Raw genomic sequence first — 27,996 nt, 5'->3', positions numbered from 1 at the left:
GTGTAAAATGTCACGTGTCTGATCACTGTAGCGCCGCAGGAAAATGACGTCATCGCGCACCGCGCAGACAGCCGAGAAGGTAATACACAAATATAAATGTTAAAAAAAATTGTTAATACTTTGTATATTTTCATATCCCACCCCCCCCCCCCCCCCCCCCACACACACACGATTTCTGTTATTTGTATAATTGGGTATTGTGTGTTTTATCATGTTATTTGTTTTAAATTAAAACAAAAATTTATTAAGAACTGTTTTCTAGTGTGCATTTTGGATTATTTGTGATTAATGTGGTTATAACCTGGGTTGTAATTAATTACTTGCATCTGTTAGTGATTTCTTGACTAATGATGAAGCAATAATTATGTTGGATTATTAGTGGTGCTTGCGGAGCAAAGCATCACTATTGTAATCTCACATACTTATTATTAGTAGTGCTTGCGAAACAAAGCATCACTAATGTAATTTCACATACTTATTAGGTTGGCTTGAAAAAGCCAACCTACTGAAATCCTATTTAAACTTATTATTATCATTATTCTGAGACTAAAATTTCTGACTCTAACTCCTCCTAGAGCTTTTAAGCTACATGCACCAACTCGGCACAGATCTTCAGACTAATCCAGAATAGTGTGCTATTTCTTTTCTAACGGATTGGATTTACGGTTTTCCCACAGCGGACGAACAAACATTGGAAAAATCTCCATTCACTTACACTGATGGAATGTTCAGACTATTCAAACTCCAACTGTCAAAAATTCAATAGTATACAGCCACACAGAACAAGGCCTTTAATATGCCTTTAGCTGCTCTATCTAATTTACCACTCATACTTTCTATCTATCTATATATCACTCCATCACTTTCTTTTCTATCTTTACATCACACCACTCTTTTTATTCTTTCTTTCACTCTATCACTTTAACACCCTAGCAACTGCATACAACCTAGCAACCATTTAGTGCACCCTAGCAACCAAAACCAATTGACTGCCATTCAAAATGGCTTAGATGGATATCTCCTGATCAAAATGTCCTACAAACATGAGAGTTGGCTTGTTTGAATTAGGTGAGCAATCAGTCTTCAAGTATCATCATGGAAACTACTTAGCCACGCCCTAGCAACCATTTAGAGCACCCTAGGTTGACTTATTTCACTCAGGATGACAAGGAGCCTTGATAAGTATCACCCTGGTAACTGCTTAGCAACCAGATGGGGTTCCCCTAGCAACCAAGGAACAAATCATATATCTCTGCACCAGAAAATCGTATAGACTTCTGGATTTACTTATTTCACTCAGGATGGCAAGGAGCCATGTTAAGTATCACCCTAGTAACTGCCTAGCAACCAGTTGGGGTTACCCTAGCAACCAAGGAACAAATCACATATCTCTGCACCAGAAAATCGTAGTGACTTCCGTGTTGACTTATTTCACTCAGGATGGCAAGTTGCCTTGATAAGTATCACCCTGGTAACTGGGATGGCAAGGAGCCTAAATATGCATTTTGGACCATCAAAAAATGGAGGACATTCACTTGCATTGTTTAGAGGAGGAGGCCTGAAATGAAATCCTAAAAGTCTTAAATTCTGTTTTGATGAAGAAAGAAACTCAGATACATCTTGGATGGCCTGAGGGTGAGTAAATTATCAGCAAATTTTCATTTTTGGGTGAACTATTCCTTTAAGAGCAATCAGACGCAGGGCTCACTGTGCCTAAGGTTATAACCACACCCTTCAGAGCGCAGGTGGTTCACCTTCAAGACTTTTTCCCTCCTCCATTTAATTCGGATGAGGAACAGTCCTTGCATTTGTCTCGACCAAGACTCTTCTCATTTGGTCGACTATCAGGGGGCAGCCCTACAGTTTTTTACATTTACATACTAAGGTATTACAAGGATTATTAGCATCACTGATTAGGCATACACGATAACTTCCTGGTGTCAACACGTGATCTGAACCCGGGTCTCATGTACTGCTGACGCAACACGCTACCGGTCATGCCACAGGAGAATGAAAACACACTGGAGCCAATGCAAACATTTCTGATAGTAGATGGTGCTTGTCAGTGATTTGACATCATGTGGCCGATCCTAGGGTACTGAAACTCTCGGAAACAACATGCCACCTTCTCATGTGATCATGTTGCTTGGGAAGGGGGAGCCTCTGGTGATATATTAACAGCAGCCCCATCACTGTCACTGCTAGAAGCACCACCAGCTTCTTTTTGGGCCCCAAAAACATATGCATTGCACAAAAATATCTCTTATTACCGTTCTCGCTCGCATGATATCTCTGACTCTCTGGTTTGCAGCAGAGTGAAGCAACCTCGTGAGTGTAGAACACATTGTTGCTTTCAGCCAATGACAAAAATAGGAAAGTACCACACATTTCTAGTGCAATTTTGTGATTGTTTGGGGCGGTCTACAGCCCACCCTCAAAGATTGCAGCACACAACCTGCCACCAAATTTTTTAACAAATGCACAAATCGAGAACAAAAAATTTGTTCACCTATTGTTTGACTGGGTGGGCTCAGCCCACCCCTGCCCATGACTATACCGGTCATGACTTCAAAGCTGGGTGTTTTTATTGTTGCAGAAAAACTAGTAGATTGTATGTTTTAACATTTAGAATATGATTATAACAATAAAAACACGCAGCTTTAAAATATATGGCCGAGTTCTGAATGGCATCCTGTACAAAAAATCTAGAGTTCTGGCAAGCAAGCTGTAAACTTGCCCCAAATTTGCCACTCATTATTTACACATGCACTTGAGCTTGTGATTTGCTGCAAATGTTTCCCAGAAGTTTGCTGCTCTTCACCAATAGTGATGAACCAGAGGCAAACCTTTGGCAACAATGGACAATTTGCTGTAAGTTTGCTACAAAGCTCATTTGCTTGTGAAAATGAATAGTGGTGAATCTGCAGCAAATTTGCCATGAACTCTTGATTTTTGTAAGGGATATTACCATATTACTACCATATGGCAGGAGAAGTTATAGTATGGGTAGTATACCATTCCAATCTCAGCCTGTATTTTTTTTTGTATTGTGCCAAGTGGTCAGTGTGACATTTCAATCTTCTAGGTCAATCTACTTGCAGGTGAGAGTTAAACAAACTTGGGCCGAGTTACCACCCATATCTATCTTCCTACTTCTACCATATCTGTCCATGGCAGAAATAGTAAGAGCAGTATGGTTGTATGCCATTCAGAACACACAAAAGTTCTTCGCATGAGCTTTCGTTTCCAGTCTCCCGTGTTCTGATGCATTTGAATGGAATTGAATGGCGTGCGAAGATTTTCAAGGTAATAGCACTCACTAATTAAGTAGTGCAGAAGGTCTCTCAAGAGCAGCATACCTGTTTTTACACTTAGTGTCCCCAAAAATATATGCTCCCAAATGGATAAGATACTATTTAACTTTATCTGGAAGAACAAGCCAAACAAAATTAAGAAAACTGTCCTAACCAATTATTACCTCAAAATGGGTTGAACGTTCTTAGTTTTACTCTTTTCAACTAAATCATAAAAAAATAAAATAATAAAAAAACAATTACATTAAAAATGTTAAGGTTACTTTTTTTGTTATTGTCTGTAAACTTCCTTTTGACATCACTGTAAAAAAAAAAAAAAAAAAAAAAAAAATCTGTTAAATATATATATATCTCTCTCTCTCTCTCTATGGGATTCACGCCCCGTACCTTCTGATTAGTTATTTTTTCCGAAGATGAATCCTGATTACATCGTAATATCATAAGATAAATAAATAGTGTGGTTTGGCACAAACATTACTTAAGAATGTGTTTCTCCCCTTCAATGTAAACAGGACAACCCTTTCGTAACTTACGCCATTTCCTCTGTAAACAGGAAATAAATGGCCTCTGTCTGCAGACGGCCTCTGAAAGGTGCGTTTTAATAGACCTAACATTAAATTATAATGACACTTTACATACTTTCTGTAGTCTGTTTTAATTGTTATTAATTTTTAAGTTGTTCGCGGTACACTTTTCTGCGCCTTGTGTCAATGCAAAGACAACACAGGGAGCGACGCGACAAAACAAGTATTCTACCTTAATTATGAAAGAATTAACGACATCTTTACACAGCGACAGCTGTATACATTTGCTCTACAGTTGTCTTGATAAAGTTGACGGCTGTTGTGTACATCATGGTGTAAGAAGCTGATTGTAGAAAATGGTATAAGAGGATAAACGCCATGAGACGTGTACCAGAGTTTTTTGTTATCGACATGTACCATGTATTCTTAGAAGTACACAAAAATATCACGGTACATGAGTCTCAGTATGTTATTAACATCTGAGACTTGTATGGTTGTACGGGACACCAAAGTATGTCAAAGCATACGAAGGAATTAGCATGCTCCCCCCATGTCATGTCCAAAAATCATGGTTTTACCTGGGTTACTGTAACCACACAATACTGTGCAAAAGTCTTAGACATTTAAGATGTTTCACAAAAACATTTGTCTTAAGATGATTATTTATATCTTCAGCTTTAAGTGTGGCAATAGGAAATATAAATGTTAGACTCCCAAGCATTACTTTTGCGAATAGAAGAACAGGGAGCCCTGCAACAGATGTCATGGCCCCCACATAGCCCCCCCACTGAACATCGTATCAGTCTGAGATTACATGAAGAGACAGAAGCAATTGAGACAGCCTAAATAGATAGAAGAACTGTGGTGAATTCTCCAAGAAGTCTGGAACATCCTGTCTGCCAACAACCAAGTAAAACCAGTGTCCAGGTGTACCTAGGAGAATTGGGGCTGTTTTAAAGGCAAAGGTTGTCACACTGAATATTGATTTAGCTTTTTTATGTTTACTGGACTTTGTATGATGTTAATTGATAAATGAAAACCATTTTTGAAGACATCCTCACTATGCAACATTTTTCACAAGTGCCTAAAACTTTTGCACAGTACTGTTGGTCAAGACAATGGTATAAAAAAATAAAATAAAAATGGATAATACACAAAAGAGGTTGGCCCTAATTGCTTTTCAATTCAAAAAGCAAAGTATTAGAATTAGGAGACAAGAAAAAAAAAACATATGTATTTAAAAAAGAATAATAATAAAAAGAAAACAGTTAGACAAGGCATAACCACATAACCAAACCTCAAACAGTCTCAAAAGGCAGGAAAAATGCAGGCCTTTAAGCTGGATTTAAAAAATGTCCAAGCAAGCCAGAGAGGAGAAACTGATAGCATGAACTGAGTGACCATTGTGTTCTGTTCTTCTACAGCAGCATGGAGGGTTTGAAGTCCTCAAGCAGCACCATGCAGGTGAGTTTCGTGTGTCAGCGCTGCAGTCAGCCACTGAAGCTCGACACATCCTTCAACGTGTTAGACAGAGTGACCATCCATGAGCTCACCGGTACGAACATCAGCACATACAGCATGTTATACTGAAGTTCATTCAACAGGCAGTCCAGTGAGTTTGACTGTCTTTGTTCTCATGCAGCTCCATTAGTGACAGTAACAGCCAGTAAACAGTCAGAGGGAAGAGAGGGCAGCAGCGTCCCTGAGGTGAGTTGACTACTCATTTTGGTGCTATTTTGGTAACATATTTAATATTTAATGTTCTATTTTATTTTATTTATTTATTTTTTTTTATTAAAATGTAAGTTTGACAAAAACTGTTTTGCAAATGTGTATTTAACTACACATTGCTATGTAAACAACAAACAATTTAAGTTAATGAACCTTAAAGTACACAAAACAGATCTTGTTTCATTTCAAGCCAGACTTGACTGAAAGTTAATACTTAAAGTGATAGTTCACCCAAAAATGAAAATTCAGTCATTGTTTACTCACCCTTGTGTTGTTATAACCTTATATGACTTTCTTTCTTTTTCTTAACTCAAAGAGAGAAATTGTGAAAAAATTCTTGTGCTCAGTGATGTCATACAATGGCAGTTTATGGTGGCCACCTCTTCAAACCTCAAAAGAACAAAAATGTGTAATTCAGAATCTAATAAATTATTTCATGAGACTCATGATTGTTATGAAAGCATACGATAAGGTTTGGTGAGAAACAAACCGAAATCTAATATATTATTTAGTGAAAATGTTCACTGACCATTGGTCTCCTGTACGCGTTCATGAGTCTGCACACAAGCTCTTTGTACGAGAGCAACAGTAGTTACGCAGCAAGAGCGAGATGGGGCATTCAAGCGAAAACTTGTTTTGCTTCAACAGGACCGCCAGCGATAACAACAGAAAACACAACATAGCTTTTTGAGACCCTGCTCAAGAATTGCTCATCGGCTGCCCTTACTCCAGAGATTATTTAGCAGAGATGGGCCACTTCTATTCAAACGAATGGGAGAAACTGGAATGCTTAACCAAAAGAGACTTATAACTCTGCAGAACAAAAATGGGCTTTTCCCAATCAGTGGGCATTTTCAAACCATTGAGATTCCCTACTTTCATTGGTTAGTTGAGAAACGCCCATCCTGGTTTGGAAACGTCCACTGATTACTACACAGAGATTCCCTACTTTCATTGGATAGTTTAGAAACGCCCATTCCGGTTAGAAAATGCCCACAGATTTGAAAACACCCATTACAGTTTCGCAGAGACCTATACTACTACAACCAAGGAGGTCTGAGCGCCCAACAGTCTACGGATGTAAAAAGGAAGTCCCGCCTTACAGTTAAAAGAGCCAATCACATTTTAGATCAGACATCGCCTGTCAATCGTCTAGAACACGCATGCGCATTAGCTATACAAGCCGGGAAAATTGCGTCTTTTAGCGTAATATGAGGTGAAGAATCACAATTTATGATTCCAGTATTGTCAGATTTGATTGCTGATTTAAAATGTATCCTTTGATCATAATCTTGACCAACCCTTTTTGAGATTTTGGTCTTTCTCCATTCAAGTAGATAGGAGATGCACTGGTATGACTGGAAATAGCCTCCTGAGAGTGTTCCAAAGATTGCCAGCAGTGGACTGACTTGGAGAGGGTGTAAAATATTTCGCCGCCACTGGCAGCTCCCACTCAACCTGTCACCGTTTGTCACTCGTACGGTCACAGTCATAAGCGTCTCCCTCATGATCTGTCATTATTATTTGCATCTCTCTCGCGATCTGTCACCGTTAATATATAATCAATATACAGTATATATATATATACAATTTCATAATATTTGCAAATGCGCATGTGTATACTGTCTATACACTACTACTTAATACATATATATGCACTTCTTTATATGCACTTCTCTTGCCGATACAGTCCATATGTATTCTGCATGTCTTTTGCACAAGAGAACTGGCTGCAACCTCAAAATGTAAAGCCTGCATCGCTGCAATATGTGCAAATGTGCAACTTGCACAACAGCACTACTAAGAGTAAGATGTGGGTACTACTTTCCCATATGTCTAGCTCACTGTAAATTACCCCTAATTGTAAATGTTCTGTATTTATTGATTGTATTTATTGTTTTTCTGTGAAGAGTTCTATTGTTATTTGTACTAATACACTGGTCTACTGGTCATGTATGTCATCTGTGCCAAGTGTTGGTCTTGTAAGATATGTCATATGTTTGTTACTTATGGTTCAGTGTGTTGCATTTCATCTGTGTTATGTTTCATCCCCTGCCATACAGAAGAGAAATAACCAGTCCCTCTAGGATTTTGCGATCTTGCAATCTCAAGAATTCTTGTAAATTCAACCAATCTCCGCATTATTTGCGGTAGCTTGCAATTTGTATAGTTTCTGTAAATCTGAGCGAATCCCATCGCTTTCCTTTATGTTTGACAGCAGCAAAACAAATGCATGAAAAGCGTGCAGTTGCAACATATCCAAATGCACAGTTGCCATTGTATCATCTCCATAGTAACAGTAAGTGTCTCGCCTAATCTCCTCCACGTATGCGTTCATTACAAAATCCTTGTCTAAACTGTCACGGGACCGCAGACACACATACATCACAGCTAGCGTTTAATCTTACCCTGTGTGCTGCGATTGAGACACAAAACCTGACAGAACATAGGTTTTAGACAGAAACCCCAACATTCACTTAAAATCTCCATTAGTTTTGTAGTAAAATGTGATTAGAAGTTGAAGTACTTAATACAATAGGCTACGAATCTGAAAATAGCAATATATGCTGGACACTTATGCTGAAATGTTCATAGATGTTTTTTACGGATATAAAAAAGGTCACATGTATACATACAGTATTTGCAACATATATTTCAAAATATGACACAAATGTGCATTTTCATATAGGTAACACATTTTTCAAAACACTTGTGGAATTTATATTTGTACATAAATGCTCAAATATGTGAACTCTAATTGTATATTTTCGTATATGGCCATATACCAGATTTAAATATCAGACAATGTAATAATTGCAGCATGCCTAATGAATCCTCATTTGTGTTTTTAGTTTACAGATTTATTGCACGTCAATTTTAAACTTGGAGAAGTTTCCTTGCATTGTCTGAGGCAGAAAATGGTAATACAAAAATAATTAAGGGTCTTCCAATACCCACAGGTTTTACCTAAATGTATGGTAGCCTATTTTTGTGTGTAATTCTTTTTTTTCCCTATAACTTCATATTCAGTTATTGTGCACTAAAATATTTACATACAATTGCATTTACAATGTAATTAACACAATTACAGAGGTATATAATGATGATTTGTGTGTTTTCACTGCAAAACAACCCAAATAAATGCTGCAAATTGCATCGCAAAAGTTTAGAAAAGCCACAGCAAATTGTCATTTTGGGCCACAAAATCAGGAAAGACTCAAAGAACAGTGACAAATCGAGAGGGAGACACAGAACGGTATGCATCGAAAGGGAGATGCAAAGAACGGTGACGCATCGAAAGGGAGACGTAAAGAACAGTGACGGATCGAGAGGGAGACAAAGAATGATGACAGATCGAGAGGGAGACACAAAAGAACGGTGACGCATCGAAAGGGAGACGTAAAGAACGGTGACGTATCGAGAGGGAGACGTAAAGTACGGTGACGTATCGAGAGGGAGACTCAAAGAACAGTGACGCATCGAGAGGGAGACGCAAAGAACGGTGTTGAGTCGAGTGAGAGCTGCCTGTGGTGGTGGCAGGTCTCCGTGGCGGCTCTCCCTGCCACAGAAAGATTTTACACCTACGGCTGACTTGTTAGAAAGACTTTGCCTTACTGGCACGTTATACCTTATTCAAGGACCCGAAAGCAATCGCGGGACATAGACAGTCGCCTCGTGCTCGCACCATGCATCAGGACAGTGCACAGGAGATTAACAATCAGTAAAAATTTTCACTAAATTATACGATTTCAGTTTGTTTCTCACCAAATCTTATCTTATGCTTTCATAACAATCATGAGTCTCATGGAATAATTTATTAGACTTCTGAATTATACTTTTGTGTTCTTTTGAAGCTTGAAGAGGTGGTCACCATAAACTGCCATTATATGACATCACTGAGCACAACATTTGTTCACAATTTCTCCCTTTGTGTAAAGAAAAAGAAAAAAGACATACAGGGTTATAACAACACAGGGGTGAGTAAACAATGTCTGAATTTTGGGTGAACTATAAGTCCGATGTTCATTCAGTGAAGGATCAATAAAACCATGAGTTGTTGAGTCGTTAGAAGCGATTCATAAAAAAACAGCTTATAAGAGTCTTTTTATTTTATTTTTTTATTATCTTTTTTTAAACAAACATGTACATACATCTATACACTCAGGTATATATTCTTGTCTACATGTACTTATTAGTCGTACATACTGAGCTTATACAGGTATACATCTGTGTGTGTGTATATGTATATATATATATATATATATATATATATATATATATATATATATATATATATATATATATACATGAACGCACACAAACATACACACATAAAACAATGCTATGGCAGTTCCTTCAGTCATTTGTTTTTGAATAGGACTACTCCGGTTACACTGTGTTTATTTTTGAGTGCAGCCAGTAAACACAATAGAAAAATGTGCTGTCTTGGCTTTATTTCGCATACGCGTTCTTTAAAAAAAAAAAAAAATTATTTAGTAGGGGTGTACATATTTGCTCTGACAATGATTCGATATCGATTCTTTACCTAACAGTTACGATGCATCGAAAAAATCTCACATTTTGTCAGGATTTGATTTGATCCGATTAAATTATTTTGGAACAATTCATCATTATTAAAAGAAAAAGCTTTACTATCCATTTTATCCTACAGTTCGCAGAGGGTGTACACTTGCGTGCTCCACACCTGGGGCAGAAAGCTTGTGTAATCTGAGACAGCATCTGTATCACTTTGACTATTAATATATTAATGATAATCAATTCTTAATTTCCATAATCATCACAATTTCTTTGTCAGATTGCATTAGATGCATCGATGCATTTTTACACCCCTGTCATTTAGTTAATTAGCAGACGCTATTATCCAAAGCGACTTACAAATAAGGAACATAAACAATTTGTCATACAAAAGTCAACAATATCTGCAGTATCACACTCCTAAGTTCCAAAAGAAGCTGAATGCATCTTGTTGAGCAAAGAAGTGCTATTACTTTTCAAAGGAATCAGACTTAAAGGGTTAGTTCACCCTAAAATGAAAATTCTCATGATTTACTCACCTTTAAGCCATCCCTGATGTGTGTGACTTTCCTTCTTCAGAAGAACCGAAATAAAGATTTTTATAAGCAGATTTCAGCTCTTTTTGTCCATACAGTGTCAGTAAACAGGTGCCATCAGGCTGCTGGCTGTTTGACGGTCCAAAAGGCATATTTAGGCAGCATAAAAGTAATCCACAACACTCCAGTCGATCAATTAATGTCTTCTGAAGCAAAACGATAGGTTTGTGTAAAAAAAAATAAAAAATCGATAAGTAAAACTTTATTAACTTAAAAAAATTGCTTCTTGCCAGCAGTCGACGCATCAGTGACGTAAGCACAATGGCGTGTTCACGTGAGAAGTCGGAAGTGCACACTTTGTATTCAACAGAGGAACGGACATCATGTGAGAGTTAGGTCATTTTAAACAGCAATGCAACGCTGGCTTGAAGCAACGATTTAAAGTTAAATATGCTTTAATTATTGATTTGTTTCTTAAACCAACCTATCGATTTGCTTCAGAAGACATTAATTGATCGACTGGAGTCATGTGGATTACTTTTATGCTGCCTAAATATGCCTTTTGGACTGTCAAATAGCCAGCAGCCTGATGGCACCTGTTTACTTGCATTGTATGGACAAACAGAGCTGAAATCCCCTGCGAGAAAAACATATTTATTAATAACTACAGTCTTGACCAACACAAAATAGGTATCTTTTTAAAGCTTAGAAGCTCTACTTTACAATGCATGTAGACAAACTGAACAAGTGCTTTGAAATTGCAGACAAATCCGAAGTTTTCCGTTTTGATAATTTATTAATAATTTTGCACTGTACATGTTATTGTAATCGGTAAAAACATCAAACTGATCAAAAAGCCACGTGTCATATGTCGTTGGAAAACTCTCAAACAGTATAATACAACCAGCCTATTTGTTTTACTCAGACAAAAATATAGTGAGGAATACCTAAGTATATGTCTTTGACATACATGTTACTTATAAACAGGTGTTGCTTATAGGCCACATTTTTGCTTATAACTTCACGAAAATAAACAGAACATAAAATATCACATACTATTAATTAGAGGAGGGGATTTCTGTTATAATGAGCTCACATACAACATTATTGGATGCATATTTGTTTTCTTTGTTTGGAGATGTTTTTGGACACTAGGATAAATGATATTTGTAATGTTATAACTTTTGATTGCTGTATCAACACACAATTTTACTCAGTCAATGGGTGAGCAGTTCACTACAGTATGTTATGTTGCTTCATAAAAGCCTTTAAAAGATCGTGTTGATAAATGGGTTTATAGTGCATTTTCAACATATTTTCCGCAGAGTTTAGCATGTGCCACGCGGTAAAAAGGAGGAGCGCCTCGTCTCACTGCCGCTTTTGGGGCACAGCACCACTCGGCTCGTGCGCCCAGTGTGACGGCTATGACCAGTTTGTGTAAGACAGGCCGAACAAAAAGCCGTCCTCCATCGTTGTTGCTGCTGCTATTGTATCGTGTCGAAACAGCACCAGAAGAAAACAGTCAACATAAGATTACGTCACTACTGGGGTTCTTATATTAGGTATGGCTGCAAGATTAAAAAGTCTCTTCTGGAATGTTGTCCCTTTTTAAAAGTCTCCTTCCAGAAAGTCCCTCTTGGGGGACACTGGAACTATATGTCGGAAAGGGGCTATAGAGACATGGGGGTCTGCTCTTTTGACTTGGGCCAGTAAGCAGCCTCCTAGCAACCACCTGGAACACCCTAGCATTGTGGTGGAAAGTTTTGCACGGGCAAACATTACTCACATTTTCATGTCTAACAATATAGGTTTAATTACCAAAATGAAAACCAATTTGAGTTAGCTAGCAACCAATTAGCTGCAAAAGTGGCCTAAATGTGTGTGTTCTTTTAGGAGACCCTTGTGGAAAGCAAACAGGATGGTGTCGCCCGAAAATACATCCCACCCGCAAGGTATAATGAGCCTGATCTTCTTAATAAATGTGTTTAACATTTCATGGCAAAAGTGGCATGCATATTAATGAGAGGAATGTGAAATGACTGCCGTGACATCATTGTGACAATGTAAATATGTAAAAATTATGAATATATGGTGTTGTATTAATGGGCTGTAGGATGATGTCGACTGAAAGCACCAACAGTTTCACTCTAATTGGAGAAACTTCAGATGGAGGAACTATGGAGAACTTGAGCCGCAGACTGAAGGTGAGAACTCATTAATACAGAGCAACAAAATAGTACATAGTTTTACATTTACATTAAAGGGGTTATGAAGTGCTATTTTTTTATCATTGTATTATCTTCCCTGAGGCCCAATGATAATGTTATAAAAGTTTTTTTTGCACAAAAACAGTCACAAATTAATAATATATTATCATTTTCCACCCTGTTTTTGGCCCTCTGTCTGAAACGCTTGGTTTTGGCCTAAGCGCCTCCTTAAAACTTCAATGTAAACGCCCACTGTAATGATTGGCTAACATAATGCAGCCCCTCAAATTCAGCAAACTCAATTGGAAGAGAACCTCGACATAAAAGAGAGTGACTTCTTTTCAGAGTTGTAACTTGACAATGTGTTTTTTTTAAAGCAATGAGATACATGACAGCAGTCAAAGAGTCTGTGTAGTTCATGTTTATATGCAAAATACAGGTATTTCAAATTAATTCAAAATAGTCCAGATGGGTCCCCTTTGGTTTTATGTTAGGAATAGTTAGCCACACAAGGCCTGCTCTCTTAACTTGGACCGCGCGCCAATGGGCGGGGCCAAAGGTGCAATGACGCATGTTGTGGGATGAGTAAATACAAATTAGCAATATTTCATGACGTGATGAACAGACAGATTTCAAAATGAGATGTTTCAGCAGGGTGGCAACTATAAATGCTCTTTTTAGACTGGGGAGGAAGTTTTGAATTTACAGTATGTTTTATAGTACAGTTACCTCTTATATGTCTAAATATCAAGGAAAATGTTATTCCCCATTTCATGACCCCCTTAATGTTCTTTACAGGAACACCTCAACTCTAAAATAGGGCACCAACAATTTCTTCCTGAATTGTCATGTACAATTTCAAAGTATCAGCAGGCTTTGGCCTGTTTCTTAGCGATGTTTTAGGGACCTAAACTGACCCCCCTCTTAAAAATGGTAATACAGTTTTTTTTTTCCAACATAACATTGCTTTATAATTAAAATATCATTAAAACAAAGCGTTGTTGCTGATATGTCTGTGGTCATATGAACAACCAGTTCTCAGCTCATTTCGAGCTGGACTTAATAACCTGCGGTGTGCAGGTGAGTCATCTGTGCCGATTCAGTGTGGAAGTGAGTTGTCTGATTGATTCAGTCCTGTTTGTCCGTGAATCAGACCGATGACAGTCTGATTTGCCAGTCGGCTTGACTGATTCATTAAAAAGGATCTGCACCAATCAAGCGATTCATTTGCTGTATGTTCGTGTTGGTGTTCAGCCAACAATTAGCAATTACAAGAACGTTTTGTTTAACCTGTTGATGCTCATTGACCCCACCCATGGGGTTAACTTTACTTTGCTTAAATGAGTTCAGAATTACTATATAGTGTGCTGTTCAAAATTGTTCATAATGTTGACAAATTATACATTTTTATAATTTGTCAACATTATTAACTCTTTTTTGACTAGACTATATAGTAAATGAGAACTAATTTAAGCAAAGTGACATCAGTTCTGGGGGGGGCATGCACATCAACATGTTAACTTTCTATTTGTGTTAAGTTCCTAGAAATTAAGTAGTTTGAGGTTTGAAACACTGCAATTTCAGCAGCTTGGCGAAAGCCAAATAGGCTTTCTGTCTACCAAAAAGTACTATAATAATGTAACTAAGTTATGTTTGAGTGTCACCTGGAAATACACACCCAAACACACATATACAATGATCTTTCAAACTCGTAAATGTAACATTTGACATTAAATTACAATTCTCAAAATTATGGTACATCAAATTTGTTGTAAATTTGACATCCGTTTGTGTTTTGTATAGGTGACAAGTGATCTGTTTGACATCATATCTGGTCAGACAGATGTTGATCATCCGCTGTGTGAGGAATGCACTGACACACTGCTGGATCATCTGGACACACAACTCAACATCACTGAGAACGAGTGCCAGAATTACAAGTTAGTATCTTACACACTCACAACAACAGTGAACTGGAACTGGTTAAGTAAGTTTAATATTTCAATGTATTGTTAAATTATTAAACTGAAATGATGGACATTGTATTTTAAGGCAAGTCATTTTTGTTAGTATTGCGCTTTTCACATTGTTTCAAAGCAGATTTACAGAAAATCATGTGTTAAAGGAATAGTTCACCCCAAAATGAAAATTATCTTATCATTTACTCACCCTCATGCCATCTCAGATGTGTATGACTTTCTTCTGCAGAACACAAATGAAGATTTTTAGAAGAATATCTCAGCTCTGTAGGTGAATGGTGACCAGACCTTTGAAGCTCCAGAAATCACTTAAAGGCCACATAGAAGTAATCCATGTCTTCAGAAGCGATATGATACGTATGGGTGAGAAACAGATCAATTTAAGTCTTTTTTTTATTTTTTTTTTTTTTTTTACCATAAATCCCTACTTTCACTTTCAAAATGTAAAATACTGCGAAAGTGAAGATGGAGATTTATAGTAAAAAGCAGTACTTAAATATTGATCTGTTTCTCACCCACACGTATCATATCACTTCTGAAGACACTGATTTAATCACTGGAGTCTTATGGATTACGTTTATGCTGACTTTATGTGCATTTTGGAGCTTCAAAAGTTTGGTCACCATTCACTTGCATTGCGAGGACCTACAGAGCTGAAATATTCTTCTAAAAATCTTTATTTGTTTTAAGTAGAAGAAAGAAAGTCATACACATCTGGGATGGGATGGGATGAGAGTGAGTAAATGATGAGAGAATTTTCATTTTTGGGTGAACTATGCCTTTAACGTATAATTTGAAATAAGTCATTTGCTGTATCATGTGATTGTATTGGCTGTCAGGAACTGTTTAGAACTGCTTTCTCAACTGCCAGAGGAAGAGGAAGTCAGTCTGTTAAATGAACTACAACAGTTGAAACACGAGGAAGAATCTCTCATCCAGGAGATGGAGAGCATCGAGGTGCAGCGTGAAGCTGTTGCTAAAGATCTGGTGGAGGGCCGGAGCCACAGCGAACAGCTGAACACAGAAGAACTGCAGTGCGTATCAAAGACAGTACTGATGAAGGGCTCAAAGCATCATGTCATGATCAGGGATTTTTTTATTATTTGATAGGGGAGAGTGGGGCTAGTTGTCACAAGAGCTATATGTCAGTAACGATAAGATTTGGAATGAAAAATTCAAATGCGCAAATGTGCGTTTTTTTTCTAGCAGAGGTTTTGTGTTTTGTATCTTTTTTTTTTTTTTTTTTTTTGAATTTTAGCCTTCGCAGTAAATCATATTTCTGTAATCGCTCTTGGGTAAACACGTGAACATAATCAAACCACGCTGGCTCACATTAAGGAAGGGGCCAACTATATCGTAATTGCACATTTTTGCTGAAAGGTTTAAATGTGTTTTTAGAACAAAGGTATTTTTCATGAAAGTCAGGGCATGTTGTCACATTTTTCGGGGCAGGTTGTCACATGTGTTGTGGATGACATGCATTCTGGCTACGATCACACTGCAGCTGAATGTGGCCCAAATCCATGTATTTTTTTTCTCACACAACGTCATACAGATCAGTTAATTGGATGGCAATATGTGAAAAGCCACAAGCGCTTTGAATCTGACATTTTCAAATCCGATCTGGGCCACTTTCATATGTGGAAATAAACCGGATACGTATGTGCGTTCAGTGTGAACAGGTCAGATTTAATGTGATTTTTACATCAATCTAACTCAACATTTGTCATTTGCGTACTTGATATTTGCCATATATAGATGTGTTATTGCATTTAATTGCGAGTCATGTCTTTTCTATTTATGCATTCAGTTCTTTGTCAAAGAAATAAAATAAAATTATAGACTCAACAGTTTGTTCAGCGATTCGTTTGGACTGCACATAGTAAAAAAGGTACATTTTTATGTACTGTAAATGCTCTGCTTGTGCAGAAGACAGTTTCTATATATCTCAAACTGTATCAAAATGCAAATGCAAGCAAGTCAAAGGAAATCTGAAATAATTGTACTGCAGATAACAACTCTTCTTACCTTACATATATGTAATGGTGTTTTTCCTGCTGTCCTTCGATTTTATGGTGTGTTTTGCTCATAAGTTATATTAAACTCTTGAGCTTCGATGATAAATAAATTGCACCATATGAAGGCAAATGACTTTATTTAAAAATACTTTATCCATCAAGACGTTCTTTCTCCATCACTTGCTGACATTTTATTAGATAGGCATTAAAGGCATCCGTTTAAAAAAAACAGCTAATAACCTTTTTAAATGCAATTTAATTAATCATATTAAAATGATGAACATGCCAGAGTTTGTTAGACGCATGCTCAGGGAGTGTTACAGTATATGCATGTGGGTTGATTTAGGAGCTTCGGCTGTTCAATCTGATATGGGCTAAATTTAAAATTTGATGTGAACAACCTTTCCAAAAAATCTGATTTGAGCAGAAAATCAGATTTAAGTCACATTCATCGGCGGTGTGAACGTTGCCTTATACATTTGTGCAGTGTCTGCACTACGTTGACCACTGCGCCCCATTTTGACCACTGACGTTTAAGGGCAGTGGGTGGATTTTTTTAGACGGCCCCTTACGCACTGTAGGTGAATACACAACAAACTTCAAGCCTAAAACTTTGGATAAAAGCGTCTGCTAAATCTGTGATTCTCAACCAGGTGGTCGAGACCCAGTAGGGGGCCTCAGCAAACTTCCAAGGGGGCCTCAAGATGTATTGAAGTTATTTCAAATAAGTTAAGTTGAAATACGATAACTTCATTTAAATGCTGAAATGAGTTAAAATCATGATGTAGGCCTAAAACACAAACTGACAGTTCCTGAAACGTCTGGAATCATGAAATTAATTGTGATAAGTATTTTAATCTGTTGACACTTTTAGATTCTGGGGCTTTGAAAAATGTGAGGGGCCTCTGAATCAAAAAGGTTGAGAAGCACTCTGACTAACTGTAAATGTTTATTATATCTCGTTTGTAATGATCGTTAATTATATTTAGCAAAAAATTGACAAGGTATCAATCCTCTTTGTCTTTGATTTTCCTGATTTTAAGTTATGGTTCGTTTAAGTTTATTTTAGTCTCTTTTTGTCGCAAGCAGTGCATAGCTAACAGAAGGGGTGGAAGAAAAAAGGACAAAAACAAATATTCAAATAAAATGGCTAATATTAACTGCTCTTTTTCGTAAAAATGTTCTGTTATCTCAGTGCAACAGGACAGGCAGTCAAGGCAAAGTTAATTTCAGAGGTAAAAGGGAACTGTTGTTGAAAGACCGCCCAATATATGCTTTAAAAGACCTTTACACTCAGAAAGGAAAGATCCTGACAGCTGTCATCAGTGGCTGATTTCAGTCGATAAAGAGAGGCAAACGAAATGACTTTTAAACAAATTCACGGAGGTTCTCAAGGGAGACGCATGGAATTTGTGTTCAAGTAAAGGTAGGATATAGTGTGACAACATGCTCCGCTACAAAAGGTCGAAGTGTGTATAATGAACTGGGTAATAAGAATGCAAATGTTCATAGCTTTTTTGGAGCCAAGATTTTATGGTATTTGGCTTTGCAGCAATTGACTTTCAAAAATAAATCTACCCAGAAAAATATTCAATGCAGTAAAAAAGTGTGACAACTAGCCCCGGTCTCCCCTAAAGACAGATGTTAGCTACTCATTTGTAATGTTGGAAGCACGACATTTGGCAAATTTTCAACACATCTTAGTCTTATCGTTTGTTCTGCCAAGTGCCAACTGGATTAATAGGATCTTCTTCTGGTGTTTAGGAGTAATAGTATCTATCCATATCTCACTGTGACTGGATGACTCAAGTTTCTGAACACCCAAAAGGCGTTGTGGATGTGTAGATGTATTCATCATGGTTGTGGAGGTTCAGAATGAGTTGTTTTTGCAGCTTAATTTTTAGATTGGAGTGACAATTTTGAGTTATAAAAGTTACAGTATGTTTTCGTAGTACAATGAACTTTTTTTTTTATTTTCCAAAGTTTTGAGTTTACGGCTAAAAGCAAATATGCCTCAATCTCTCTCTCTCAGGTATCAGAAGGAGTACTGTGAGTTTAAGCGCCAACAGTTGGAGTTGGATGATGATATTAAGAGTGTGGATAATCAGATGCGTTACTGTCAAATTCAGCTTGACAGACTCAAGAAGACCAACGTTTTCAACACCACCTTTCACATCTGGTAAGAGTCAACACTAATTTATTTAGACTTAATTTAAACATTCAAGACGCAGTGCTATATCAGTGCTGATTTCCTCTGCTTAAATTAGATAGCTGGTGGTTAGTGAATAAGATGTAGTTTTTTGTGTTGAAATACCACACGCAAAATTGGTGCAATTTTTTGTGAATTCACCGCGAGGTGTTATCAGTTAGGTTTTGCTTTGACCATTTACGATGTAAGATTATGTATGTTCAACACAATCAGTGTTTTTTTTTTTTTCTTTCTTTACCTAACCCCAGGCACAGTGGGCAGTTTGGAACGATAAATAACTTCCGGCTGGGCCGATTACCCAGCGTACCGGTGGAGTGGAATGAGATTAATGCTGCCTGGGGTCAAACTGTGCTTCTACTGCACGCTCTAGCAAAAAAAATGGGGCTGCGCTTTCAGAGGTCCTTTGAATTATGTTTTATTTATTTTTAAATTATTTACCATTTTATTAAAACAAATATTAATAACAGTGGACTTTTTTGAATATATAACATGTTTGACAAGCGTGAATTCCAAAGAACCCCTCTCAAATGCTTCATGTCCTCTTTGTAGATATCGACTAGTTCCGTATGGAAATCATTCCTATCTGGAATCTCTCACAGATAAGTCTAAGGTTGGTTTAACATCTTTATTTTTTTCAAAGGTAGATTACTGTGAACAAGGTCACTGCAAGTCAGTCAACTCAAAATTATTTCAATGTGAAATAGTTCAAAGGTGCACTAAGATTTTTTTTTTTTGTGAATAGTACAAGTAAGTACTAATTGAAGGATATACCTTTTTACAGTGGGGAAAAAGGTATTGTTCTTTTATCACGAAGTGGAAGCTCCATCAAACCACCCAGACACTGCCTAGAAAACTTTAAAACTCTCCAGGACAATAGAGCGCAACAGTCTGGTTCTGGAAGTAAAAACCCCATTCATTTTTTCCATAGGGGAATTGATTTTTAACGATAACCTTTAAACCTTTAAAAACAGACCTTGTTGTTGGTGTATATGCTTCTGTTGAAGCCATCGGTCCGTGTCATTTCAACCTAAAATTGTGTTTAACAGTGGAATTTCTGGTATAGAACTACACTACCCAAGATCCTTTAGGGAAACGATCCACCATTCAAAGAATCCAAGCGAACAAAGTGCGCCAAACAGGCACTGCAGCGACCTCCCATTCGCATGACATACTGTGAAAGACTCAATCGAGTCTGTCTCCCTATGCTGTCAAACTGCTTGTATCTTTGCAAAAATCTGAATATTTTGCAATAAAATCTAAATGTATTAATTCTACACTTTTAATCAATGGGCCTCACTCGTGAAACTTTCGGAAATATATGAGTAAATTGGGAGTAATCTACGCATAAAATGGACCTTCTCTGGATTCACAAACGCTGTATACACCCCAGATTTGTTAGTTAAATGTGTGTATGATAGTGAATTCCATACATTTATAAATGGAGGGCGTGTGTGCGTTCATTCACAATTATCATAATCCACGGCCATGAAAACACCAAGGCACCAGACTCGCTAGTAAATGCTGTTAACATCTATGCGTAACAGTAATGAAATCTTTATATATATAAATAAAATGCATTCACATCGCAAAATGCTGGTTTAGCAAACACAATAGCATCTCAAAAGAAAGTGAGGAACTTACTGTCTTTGCATGTTTTTGTTGTCATATGACACTCTTTTGTGAATCAAACAATTCAAGAGGTCAGTAAAAATGGTTTGACATGAAGCTTTAGTGTAAATATGTTCAGTTTACGCCAGCAGAGGGTGTCCACCACCATTAACCTTCTCTGGTTCTGTTCTGTGACCGAAACTAATAAATATACGACAGAGTGCAGGCTTTTTCTGTTTGTTCCCTCCTTGTATTGTGTACGCACCTGCCTGCGATGTGTTTATTGGTTTAACAGCATAAGCATTGACCAAACGTTGTCAGCTGAATGCAGTTTTTCGATGCTTATACTGAATTATGAAACCTAAATTATAGAGCTCATTTCAAATAAAAAAACTGTCCAACCAGTAACGTTAGAGGGCATTCATTTTTTCAAGAAAATCAAACAAACTGCGTCTTCCTTCGGTCTTTTCGCCCTATGCCAAGTACTTCTACACAAACTTGAAGTCAAAAGTTTACATACACCTTAGCCAAATACATTTCAACTTAGTTTTTCACAATTCCTGACATTTAATTGTAGAAAAATTAACTTAGGTCAGTTAGGATCACTACTTTATTGTAAGAATGTTAAATGTCAGAATAATAGTAGAGAGAATGTTTTATTTCAACTTTTATTTCTTTCATCACTTTCCCAGTGGGTCAGAAGTTTACAAATTTTCTATTGGATTGAGGTCAGGGCTTTGTGATGGCCACTGCAATATTTTACATACACTTTGTTAGTATTTGGTAGCATTGCCTTTAAATTGTTTAACTTGGGTCAAATGTTTTAGGTAGTCTTCCACAAGCTTCTCACAATAATTTGCTGGAATTTTGTCCCATTCCTCCGGACAGAACTGGTGTAACTGAGTCAGGTTTGTAGGCCTTGTAACACAGTTCAATGGAAAGGAGGTGAGAACCGGCTTAACAATATAAATAATAGCTTAATAATAAACTTAACAAAAAAGACACAAATATAAACAGGTGTCGGACAGCTGCCCGTAACACTCTCTCTGTCGCACTGCTGTCTCAGGTCGCCCTTATCCCTCTTGGGCTTAATCAGCCTAATTAGGGGCCGGGTGTGCGGAATCATGACCCGGCCCCGCCCTCCACCCTGCCACATTCCTCCCTCGTTCTCTCAGGCCGGGGAGCCCCCCCGCATGACATACATCTCTCCCCCCCCCCCTTTCCCTGGGGAGGGCGTGCCCTTCCGGCCCCATCTGCCGGTAGGTCATCCCCGTCTTCCTGGATCTGGGGGGGGGGGCAAGGGGAGGTAAACAACAATAACAAAAAAACATGGTACATACACACTGTAACAGTGATATTACCAACAAAAAAATACAATAAGAATATTTAAAAAGAGAGGGAAAGGCCAACGCAGAGCGGGAGAGAGAGAGAGAGAAAAATAATTTACTCATCGGTTCTCTGATACGCTGTAGCCTGGTCCCTGGCCACTCCTCCACCCTCTAGCGGACGACAGCCACGCCTCCCCGGGCGGATCGGAGGCAGTTCTCCAGCCCCTGGCGGACGGAATGCCCCGCCGCGTTTCTGGTGGACGGAAGGGGTCTCCCCCGCCCCTGGCAGCGGTCCTCCCACTCCAGGCAGTCGGCCAGGAGCCCCTCCCCGCTCGCGGTTGGCGGTTCTCTGAACCCGCCGCATTTTAGCGGCTGGTAGGGGTCTCCTCCGCCCCTGGCAGCGGCCCTGACTGCTCCAGGCGGTCGGTTAGGAGACCCTCCTCCCCTCGCAGGTGGCGGCTGTTCCTCTGCTCTCAGGCAGCCGGGCTCCTCCGTCCCCCGGTGGATGGCCGCGGCTGATCCGTTGGGGTGGATGGTAGTGGCGAGGATGCTACTACGGCGCATCCCTTCTCCTTCCCGGGCTTCAGCACCAGTGTAACAGTTTAAAGTAGGAGGCGAGAACCGGCTTAACAATATAAATAATAGTTTAATAATAAACTTAACCAAAAAGACACAAACATAAACAGGTATCGGACAGCTGCCCGTAACACACTCTCTGTCACACTGCCGTCTCCGGTCACCCTTGTCCCTCTCGGGCTTAATCAGCCTAATTAGGGGCCGGGTGTGCGGAATCACGACCCGTCCCCGCCCTCCACCCTGCCACAGGCCTCCTTGCTCACACATGCTTTTTCAGTTCTGCCCACAAATTTTCTATTGGATTGAAGTCAGGGCTTTGTGATGGCCACTGCAATACCGTGACTTTGTTGTCCTTAAGCCATTTTGCCACAACTTTGGAGGTATGCTTGGGGTCATTGTCCATTTGGAAGACCCATTTGCGACCAAGCTTTAACTTCATGGCTGATGTCTTGAGATGTTGCTTCAGTATATCCAATTTTCCTTCCTCATGATGCCATCTATTTTGTGAAATCCATCAGTCCCTCTGGCAGCAAACATGGTTGGGATGGTGTTCTTCGGCTCGCAAGCCTCACCCTTTTTACTTCAAACATAACGATGTACATTATGGCCAAAAAGTTCCATTTTTATTTCAGCAGACCAGAGGACATTTTTCCAAAAGTAAGATCTTTGTCCCCATGTGCACTTGCAAACTGTAGTCTGGCTTTTTTATGGCAGATTTGCAGCATTGGCTTCTTCCTTGCTGAGCAGCCTTTAAGGTTATGTCGATATAGGACTCGTTTTACTGTGGATATAGATACTTGTCTACCTGTTTCCTACAGCATTTTCACAAGGGCCTTTGCTGTTGTTCTGGGATTGATTTGCACTTTTCATACCAAACTACTTTCATCTCTAGGAGACAGAATGCGTCTCCTTTCTGAGTGGTATGATGGCTGCGTGGTCCCATGTTGTTTATACTTGTGTACTATTGTTTGTACAGATGAAGTGGTACCTTCAGGCATTTGGAAATTGCTCCCAAGGATGAACCAGACTTGTGGAGGTCCACAATTTTTTTTTTTTTTTTTCTGAGGTCTTGTCTGATTTCTTTTGATTTTCCCATGATGTCAAGTAAAGAGGCACTGAGTTTGAAGGTAGGCCTTAAAATACATCCACAGGTACACCTCCAATTCAGTGCACCTCCTATCAGAAGCTAATTGGCCATCATTTTCTGGAATTTTCCAAGCTGCTTAAAGGCACAGTTAACTTAGTGTATGTACATTTCTGACCCACTGGAATTGGGATATAGTCAATTAAAAGTGAAACAATCTGTCTGTAAACAATTGTTGGAAAAATTACTCATGTCTTGCACAAAGTAGATGTCCTAAACCACTTGACAAAACTATAGTTTGCTAATATTAATTCTGTGGAGTGGTTAAAAAATGAGTTTTAATGACTTCAACCTAAGTGCATGTAAACTTCTGACTTCAATGTATATGCTGTATACATACACACACACACACACACACATTTTAAAAACAAAAACCTCTTTTTAAAGCAAAACTATGTCATTTTTATGCCACCAAACATTTCTTTCAAAACAGTTTTCTGAATACGTCCCCCTTTTGCCATTGATCGAACAAACAGATTGTCCTGCCCCCAACCCATGCCATTGGTCGAGTCAATGTTATTGTCTTTCTTGAGATGGGTTACTCAAAACAAAAAGAGGAATTTACAGTGTTTCAAGTATTTTAACACCGAAAAATGTGCATACTTCTGCTTTAATTTATGTTAGTTAAGGTTAAGTTTACTCATTCATTTATTAGTTAATGTTTTCATTATTTAATTTAACTCCTATCAAAATGTAGTCATGGCAGATTGTCTGAAAGAACACAAAACTTTTCTAAATGTCTTACACACGATTTACACGTGGTACACGTGGTCAGGAGTATGTGTAAACTTTGTTTGTACCAACTAACATTTTGAAAATATGAAAACTTCCATTAACCGGAGAATTGACGTCAGAATGGCTTTACAAACAATTTACACAAAAATTAGTTTTGCTCGTGTTTCATGAATGAGGCCCAATCATTTTAAATCAATAGTTTATATATTTCTATAATTTTTAATTTAATGACAATATTCTCAATGCTTCATGGGATTGTAGTTCATGCCCTCATTAAAGATGTTAAATACACAGTTTGTACCTTTGCCTTTTTGTTTGATTTACAAGTACTTTTTTGGCTTGCTTCAAATCAAAGTTTGTAATGTTGTGATTCAGCACGGAGCTGGTTGGTTTGGTTCATGGCTTAGGCTTTTCTTAAAATCCTTCATAAAAGAGTTCTATGGAAAAACTGAATGGGAAAAATACTTCCAGAACACAGATGGCTAAAAAAAAAAATGTGGGCAGGCAATGTTGCGCTCTGTAAATAAGACTTTTGAGAGAGGCCAAGATGACTTGTTCACGTGTTCACATTCACATTTGCTGCTGTTTGCTGTTGTAGGAGTTGCCACTGTATTGCTCAGGTGGTCTGCGCTTTTTCTGGGATAATAAATTTGACCACGCTATGGTGGCCTTTCTCGACTGCGTCCAGCAGTTTAAAGAGGAGGTGGAGAAGGGTGACACAGGCTTCTGTCTGCCATACAGGTGAGAACGTAGAGAGGACCTCATTTAATTAAATCAGGTGAAGTCTGATAAATTGGGCCACTTTTTGACAAAACAGTATGCCACATATTTGTGCTTCAATATGAAAATAAAATATCTGTATTTACTAGTGTTCAACCAATATGGGCTTTTCAATGGCCGATATCGAGAGGGCAGGTTGCCACTATAACGTTCGGCTGGACTTTATAGAAAATGACCTACTGCCGACTACCAGCTTGACCGCAATGAACACTTCACTGACCATTGCCTGTATCACCTCTTTTTCTTCATTGTTTGTTTGCTCTGGGTTTTCACAAATTACCCCTTTTAAATATAGCAAAGTCATGATATCTAATCCAGCAGTTATGATTTTGAAGGTATTTGAGAATATGGCTTTAATTTAGTTTTGTGATAACTGTTTTAAAAGCATGAACCTTTAATCAGAGAAATGTGTTTTATAGTGTTTTGAGAAAATGATTTAAATCAAGAAAATACACCATCTGTTTAGGAAAATATAACTATTGTTTAATTAGCTGTTAATTGTTTTAAGAATATTGACCTTAGTTTTGGTGAAATGTGTAAGATCAGTTGGGAAACCTAAGCTACTGTTTAATAATCCTTTAGCAGACCTACGTGCAAACATTTTAGGTTAAACCAACAAAGAAAATTAAATGCAGGCCAGATTTAAAGGAATAGTTCTCTCATATAATTCTCTCATCATTTACTTACCCTCATGCCATCCCAGACATAAGCAAAGATGTTTAGAAGAATATCTCAGCTCTGTAGGTCATCACAATGCAAGTGAATGGAGACCAAAACTTTGAAGCTCAGAAAAGCACATAAAGATAGCATAAAAGTAGTCCATAAGACTCCAGTGGTTTAATCAATGTCTTCTGAAGCAATCTAATTGATTTTGGGTGAGAATAGACCAAAATACACTGCCTGGCCCCCCCCAAAAAAAGTTGCCGTTTGGATTTAAATAAGCAGATACTTAAGAGCCTGTGATTGGATTATTATTGCAGTGATTAATATGTTTCAGCTGGCAATAGTTATTTTATCCCTAACTGACGCAGTGTGCAGCTTCTCATTTCTCAAACAACCATGTCTGAAGACGTATCCCGTGGTCGTGGAAAAGATGTTACTGTGTTTCAGAAGGGGCAAATTATTGGCCATCATCAAGCAAAGAAAACAACCAAGGAGATTGCTGAAATCACTGGAATTGGGTTAAGGACTGTCCAACGCATTATTAAAACCTCGAAGGATAGTGGTGAACCGTCAGCTTCGCGGAAGAAATGTGGTCGGAAAAAAAACCTTGAATGATCGTGATTGGAGAGCACTAAAATTCTTCAGTAAAAATCGACAGTAGAACTCACGGCAATGATTAATAATGAAAGTAAGAGCATTTCCACATGCACAATGCGACGAGAACTTGCAGGATTGGGACTAAACAGATGTGTGGCCACAAGAAAGACACTTGTTAGTGAGGCTAATCGGAAAAAAACTACTTCAGGTTGCTAGGGAGCATAAAGATTAGGCTGTGGAGCAATGGAAAAAGGTCATGTGGTCTGATAAGTCTAGATTTACCCTATTCCAAAGCGATGGGCACGTCAGGGTAAGAAGGGAAGTGCATGAAGTGATGCACCCATCATGCATAGTGCCCACTGTACAAGCCTCTGGAGGCAGTGTTATGATCTGGGGTTGCTTCAATTGGTCAGGTCTAGACTCAGCAACGTTATGCGGCAATTAAATAAAGTCAGCTGACTACCTGAATGTACTGAATGAACAGGTTATCCCACCAGGTTTATCCCATCAATGGATTTTTTCAATGGCACAGGCATATTCCAGGACAACAATGCCAAGATTCATCGGGCTCAAATTGTGAAAGAGTGGTTCAGGGAGCATGAGGAATCATTTTCACACATGAATTGGCCACCACAGAGTCCTGACCTTAACCCCATTGAAAGTCTTTGGGATATGCTGGAGAAGATTTAACGGAGTGGTTTGACTCTCCCGTCGTCAATACAAGATCTGGGCCAAAAATTCATGTAACTCTGGATGGAAATAAATCTTGTGAGAGTATGTAACTTTTTTTTTGGCCCAGCAGTGTATAACTAATTTCTCACTGTACATCTTGCCTAGTGATCCTAGTGATTGACGCATATGCAGAGCACTAGCCGCTGTAGGAAGTGTAATCGAGCTTGAAATCATGATCGCCAAGGAGACTGCTGTCAAGATTTATTGTGAAAAGTTTTAGTTTGGTGATGTGCATAATTGAAGGCCATGAGACAGCCTGTGTGCCGATATTTTGCCATTTTGAGGTTATTTCTTTTTAACAGTCAGTCCTTGCAAATATATTAGTCTGCCAGCATATGTACCGCTAGCAACTCTACTTCACACATACTTTTATTATAAGAACAGTATTTTCCAAGTGTTTTCTCTCCAGCACAGATATTGTGTTTGTTCTATTCTCAGAATGGACGTGGACAAAGGCAAGATTGAGGACACTGGTGGCAGTGGAGGATCTTACTCCATTAAGACTCAGTTTAACTCAGAGGAGCAGTGGACCAAAGCCCTCAAGTTCATGCTTACCAACCTCAAATGGGGTCTGGCCTGGGTTTCCTCTCAGTTCTACAGCCGCTAGATTTAACTGATCCACCACACCAAGAAACCACATGAAATTGAGGGATGGAGTCTTCACTGATGATAGAGTATCAGCATAAGTATGGACTTTTATTTTTTGGAACTCAGCTTCAATCACAATTCAACAGTAAAAGGACTATATTTATCAATTAAACATAAGAGGTCATTTTGAA

At 38.4% G+C, this 27,996-nt stretch overlaps 1 protein-coding gene across 3 annotated transcripts; it reads left to right on the top strand.

The window, feature by feature from the left end:
• The first annotated feature begins 45 nt into the window (after window positions 1-45).
• becn1 (beclin 1, autophagy related) lies at window positions 46-27,996 on the top strand. 3 transcript variants are annotated; one of them, XM_051666972.1, is made up of 12 exons: window positions 46-79; window positions 5,263-5,393; window positions 5,481-5,545; window positions 12,535-12,593; window positions 12,755-12,845; window positions 14,652-14,788; window positions 15,667-15,861; window positions 18,878-19,024; window positions 19,303-19,452; window positions 19,604-19,664; window positions 25,044-25,186; window positions 27,656-27,996. In XM_051666972.1, the coding sequence occupies exons 2-12, from the start codon at window positions 5,267-5,269 to the stop codon at window positions 27,822-27,824; spliced, it is 1,344 nt and encodes a 447-aa protein (XP_051522932.1). In that variant the 5' UTR covers window positions 46-79; window positions 5,263-5,266; the 3' UTR covers window positions 27,825-27,996. The 3 variants fall into 3 exon arrangements, with proteins under 3 accessions (XP_051522932.1, XP_051522931.1, XP_051522930.1); XM_051666971.1 differs by lacking the exon at window positions 46-79 and adding an exon at window positions 3,765-3,905 and having other exon boundaries at window positions 5,266-5,393; XM_051666970.1 differs by lacking the exon at window positions 46-79 and adding an exon at window positions 3,795-3,905.

The sequence above is a fragment of the Myxocyprinus asiaticus genome, chromosome 32 (assembly GCF_019703515.2).
Source record: "Myxocyprinus asiaticus isolate MX2 ecotype Aquarium Trade chromosome 32, UBuf_Myxa_2, whole genome shotgun sequence".
In the NCBI taxonomy this organism is placed as follows: Eukaryota; Metazoa; Chordata; class Actinopteri; order Cypriniformes; family Catostomidae; genus Myxocyprinus; species Myxocyprinus asiaticus.
The sequence above is the reverse complement of the archived record's forward strand: the minus strand, read 5'-3'. Positions and strand labels throughout refer to the sequence as shown.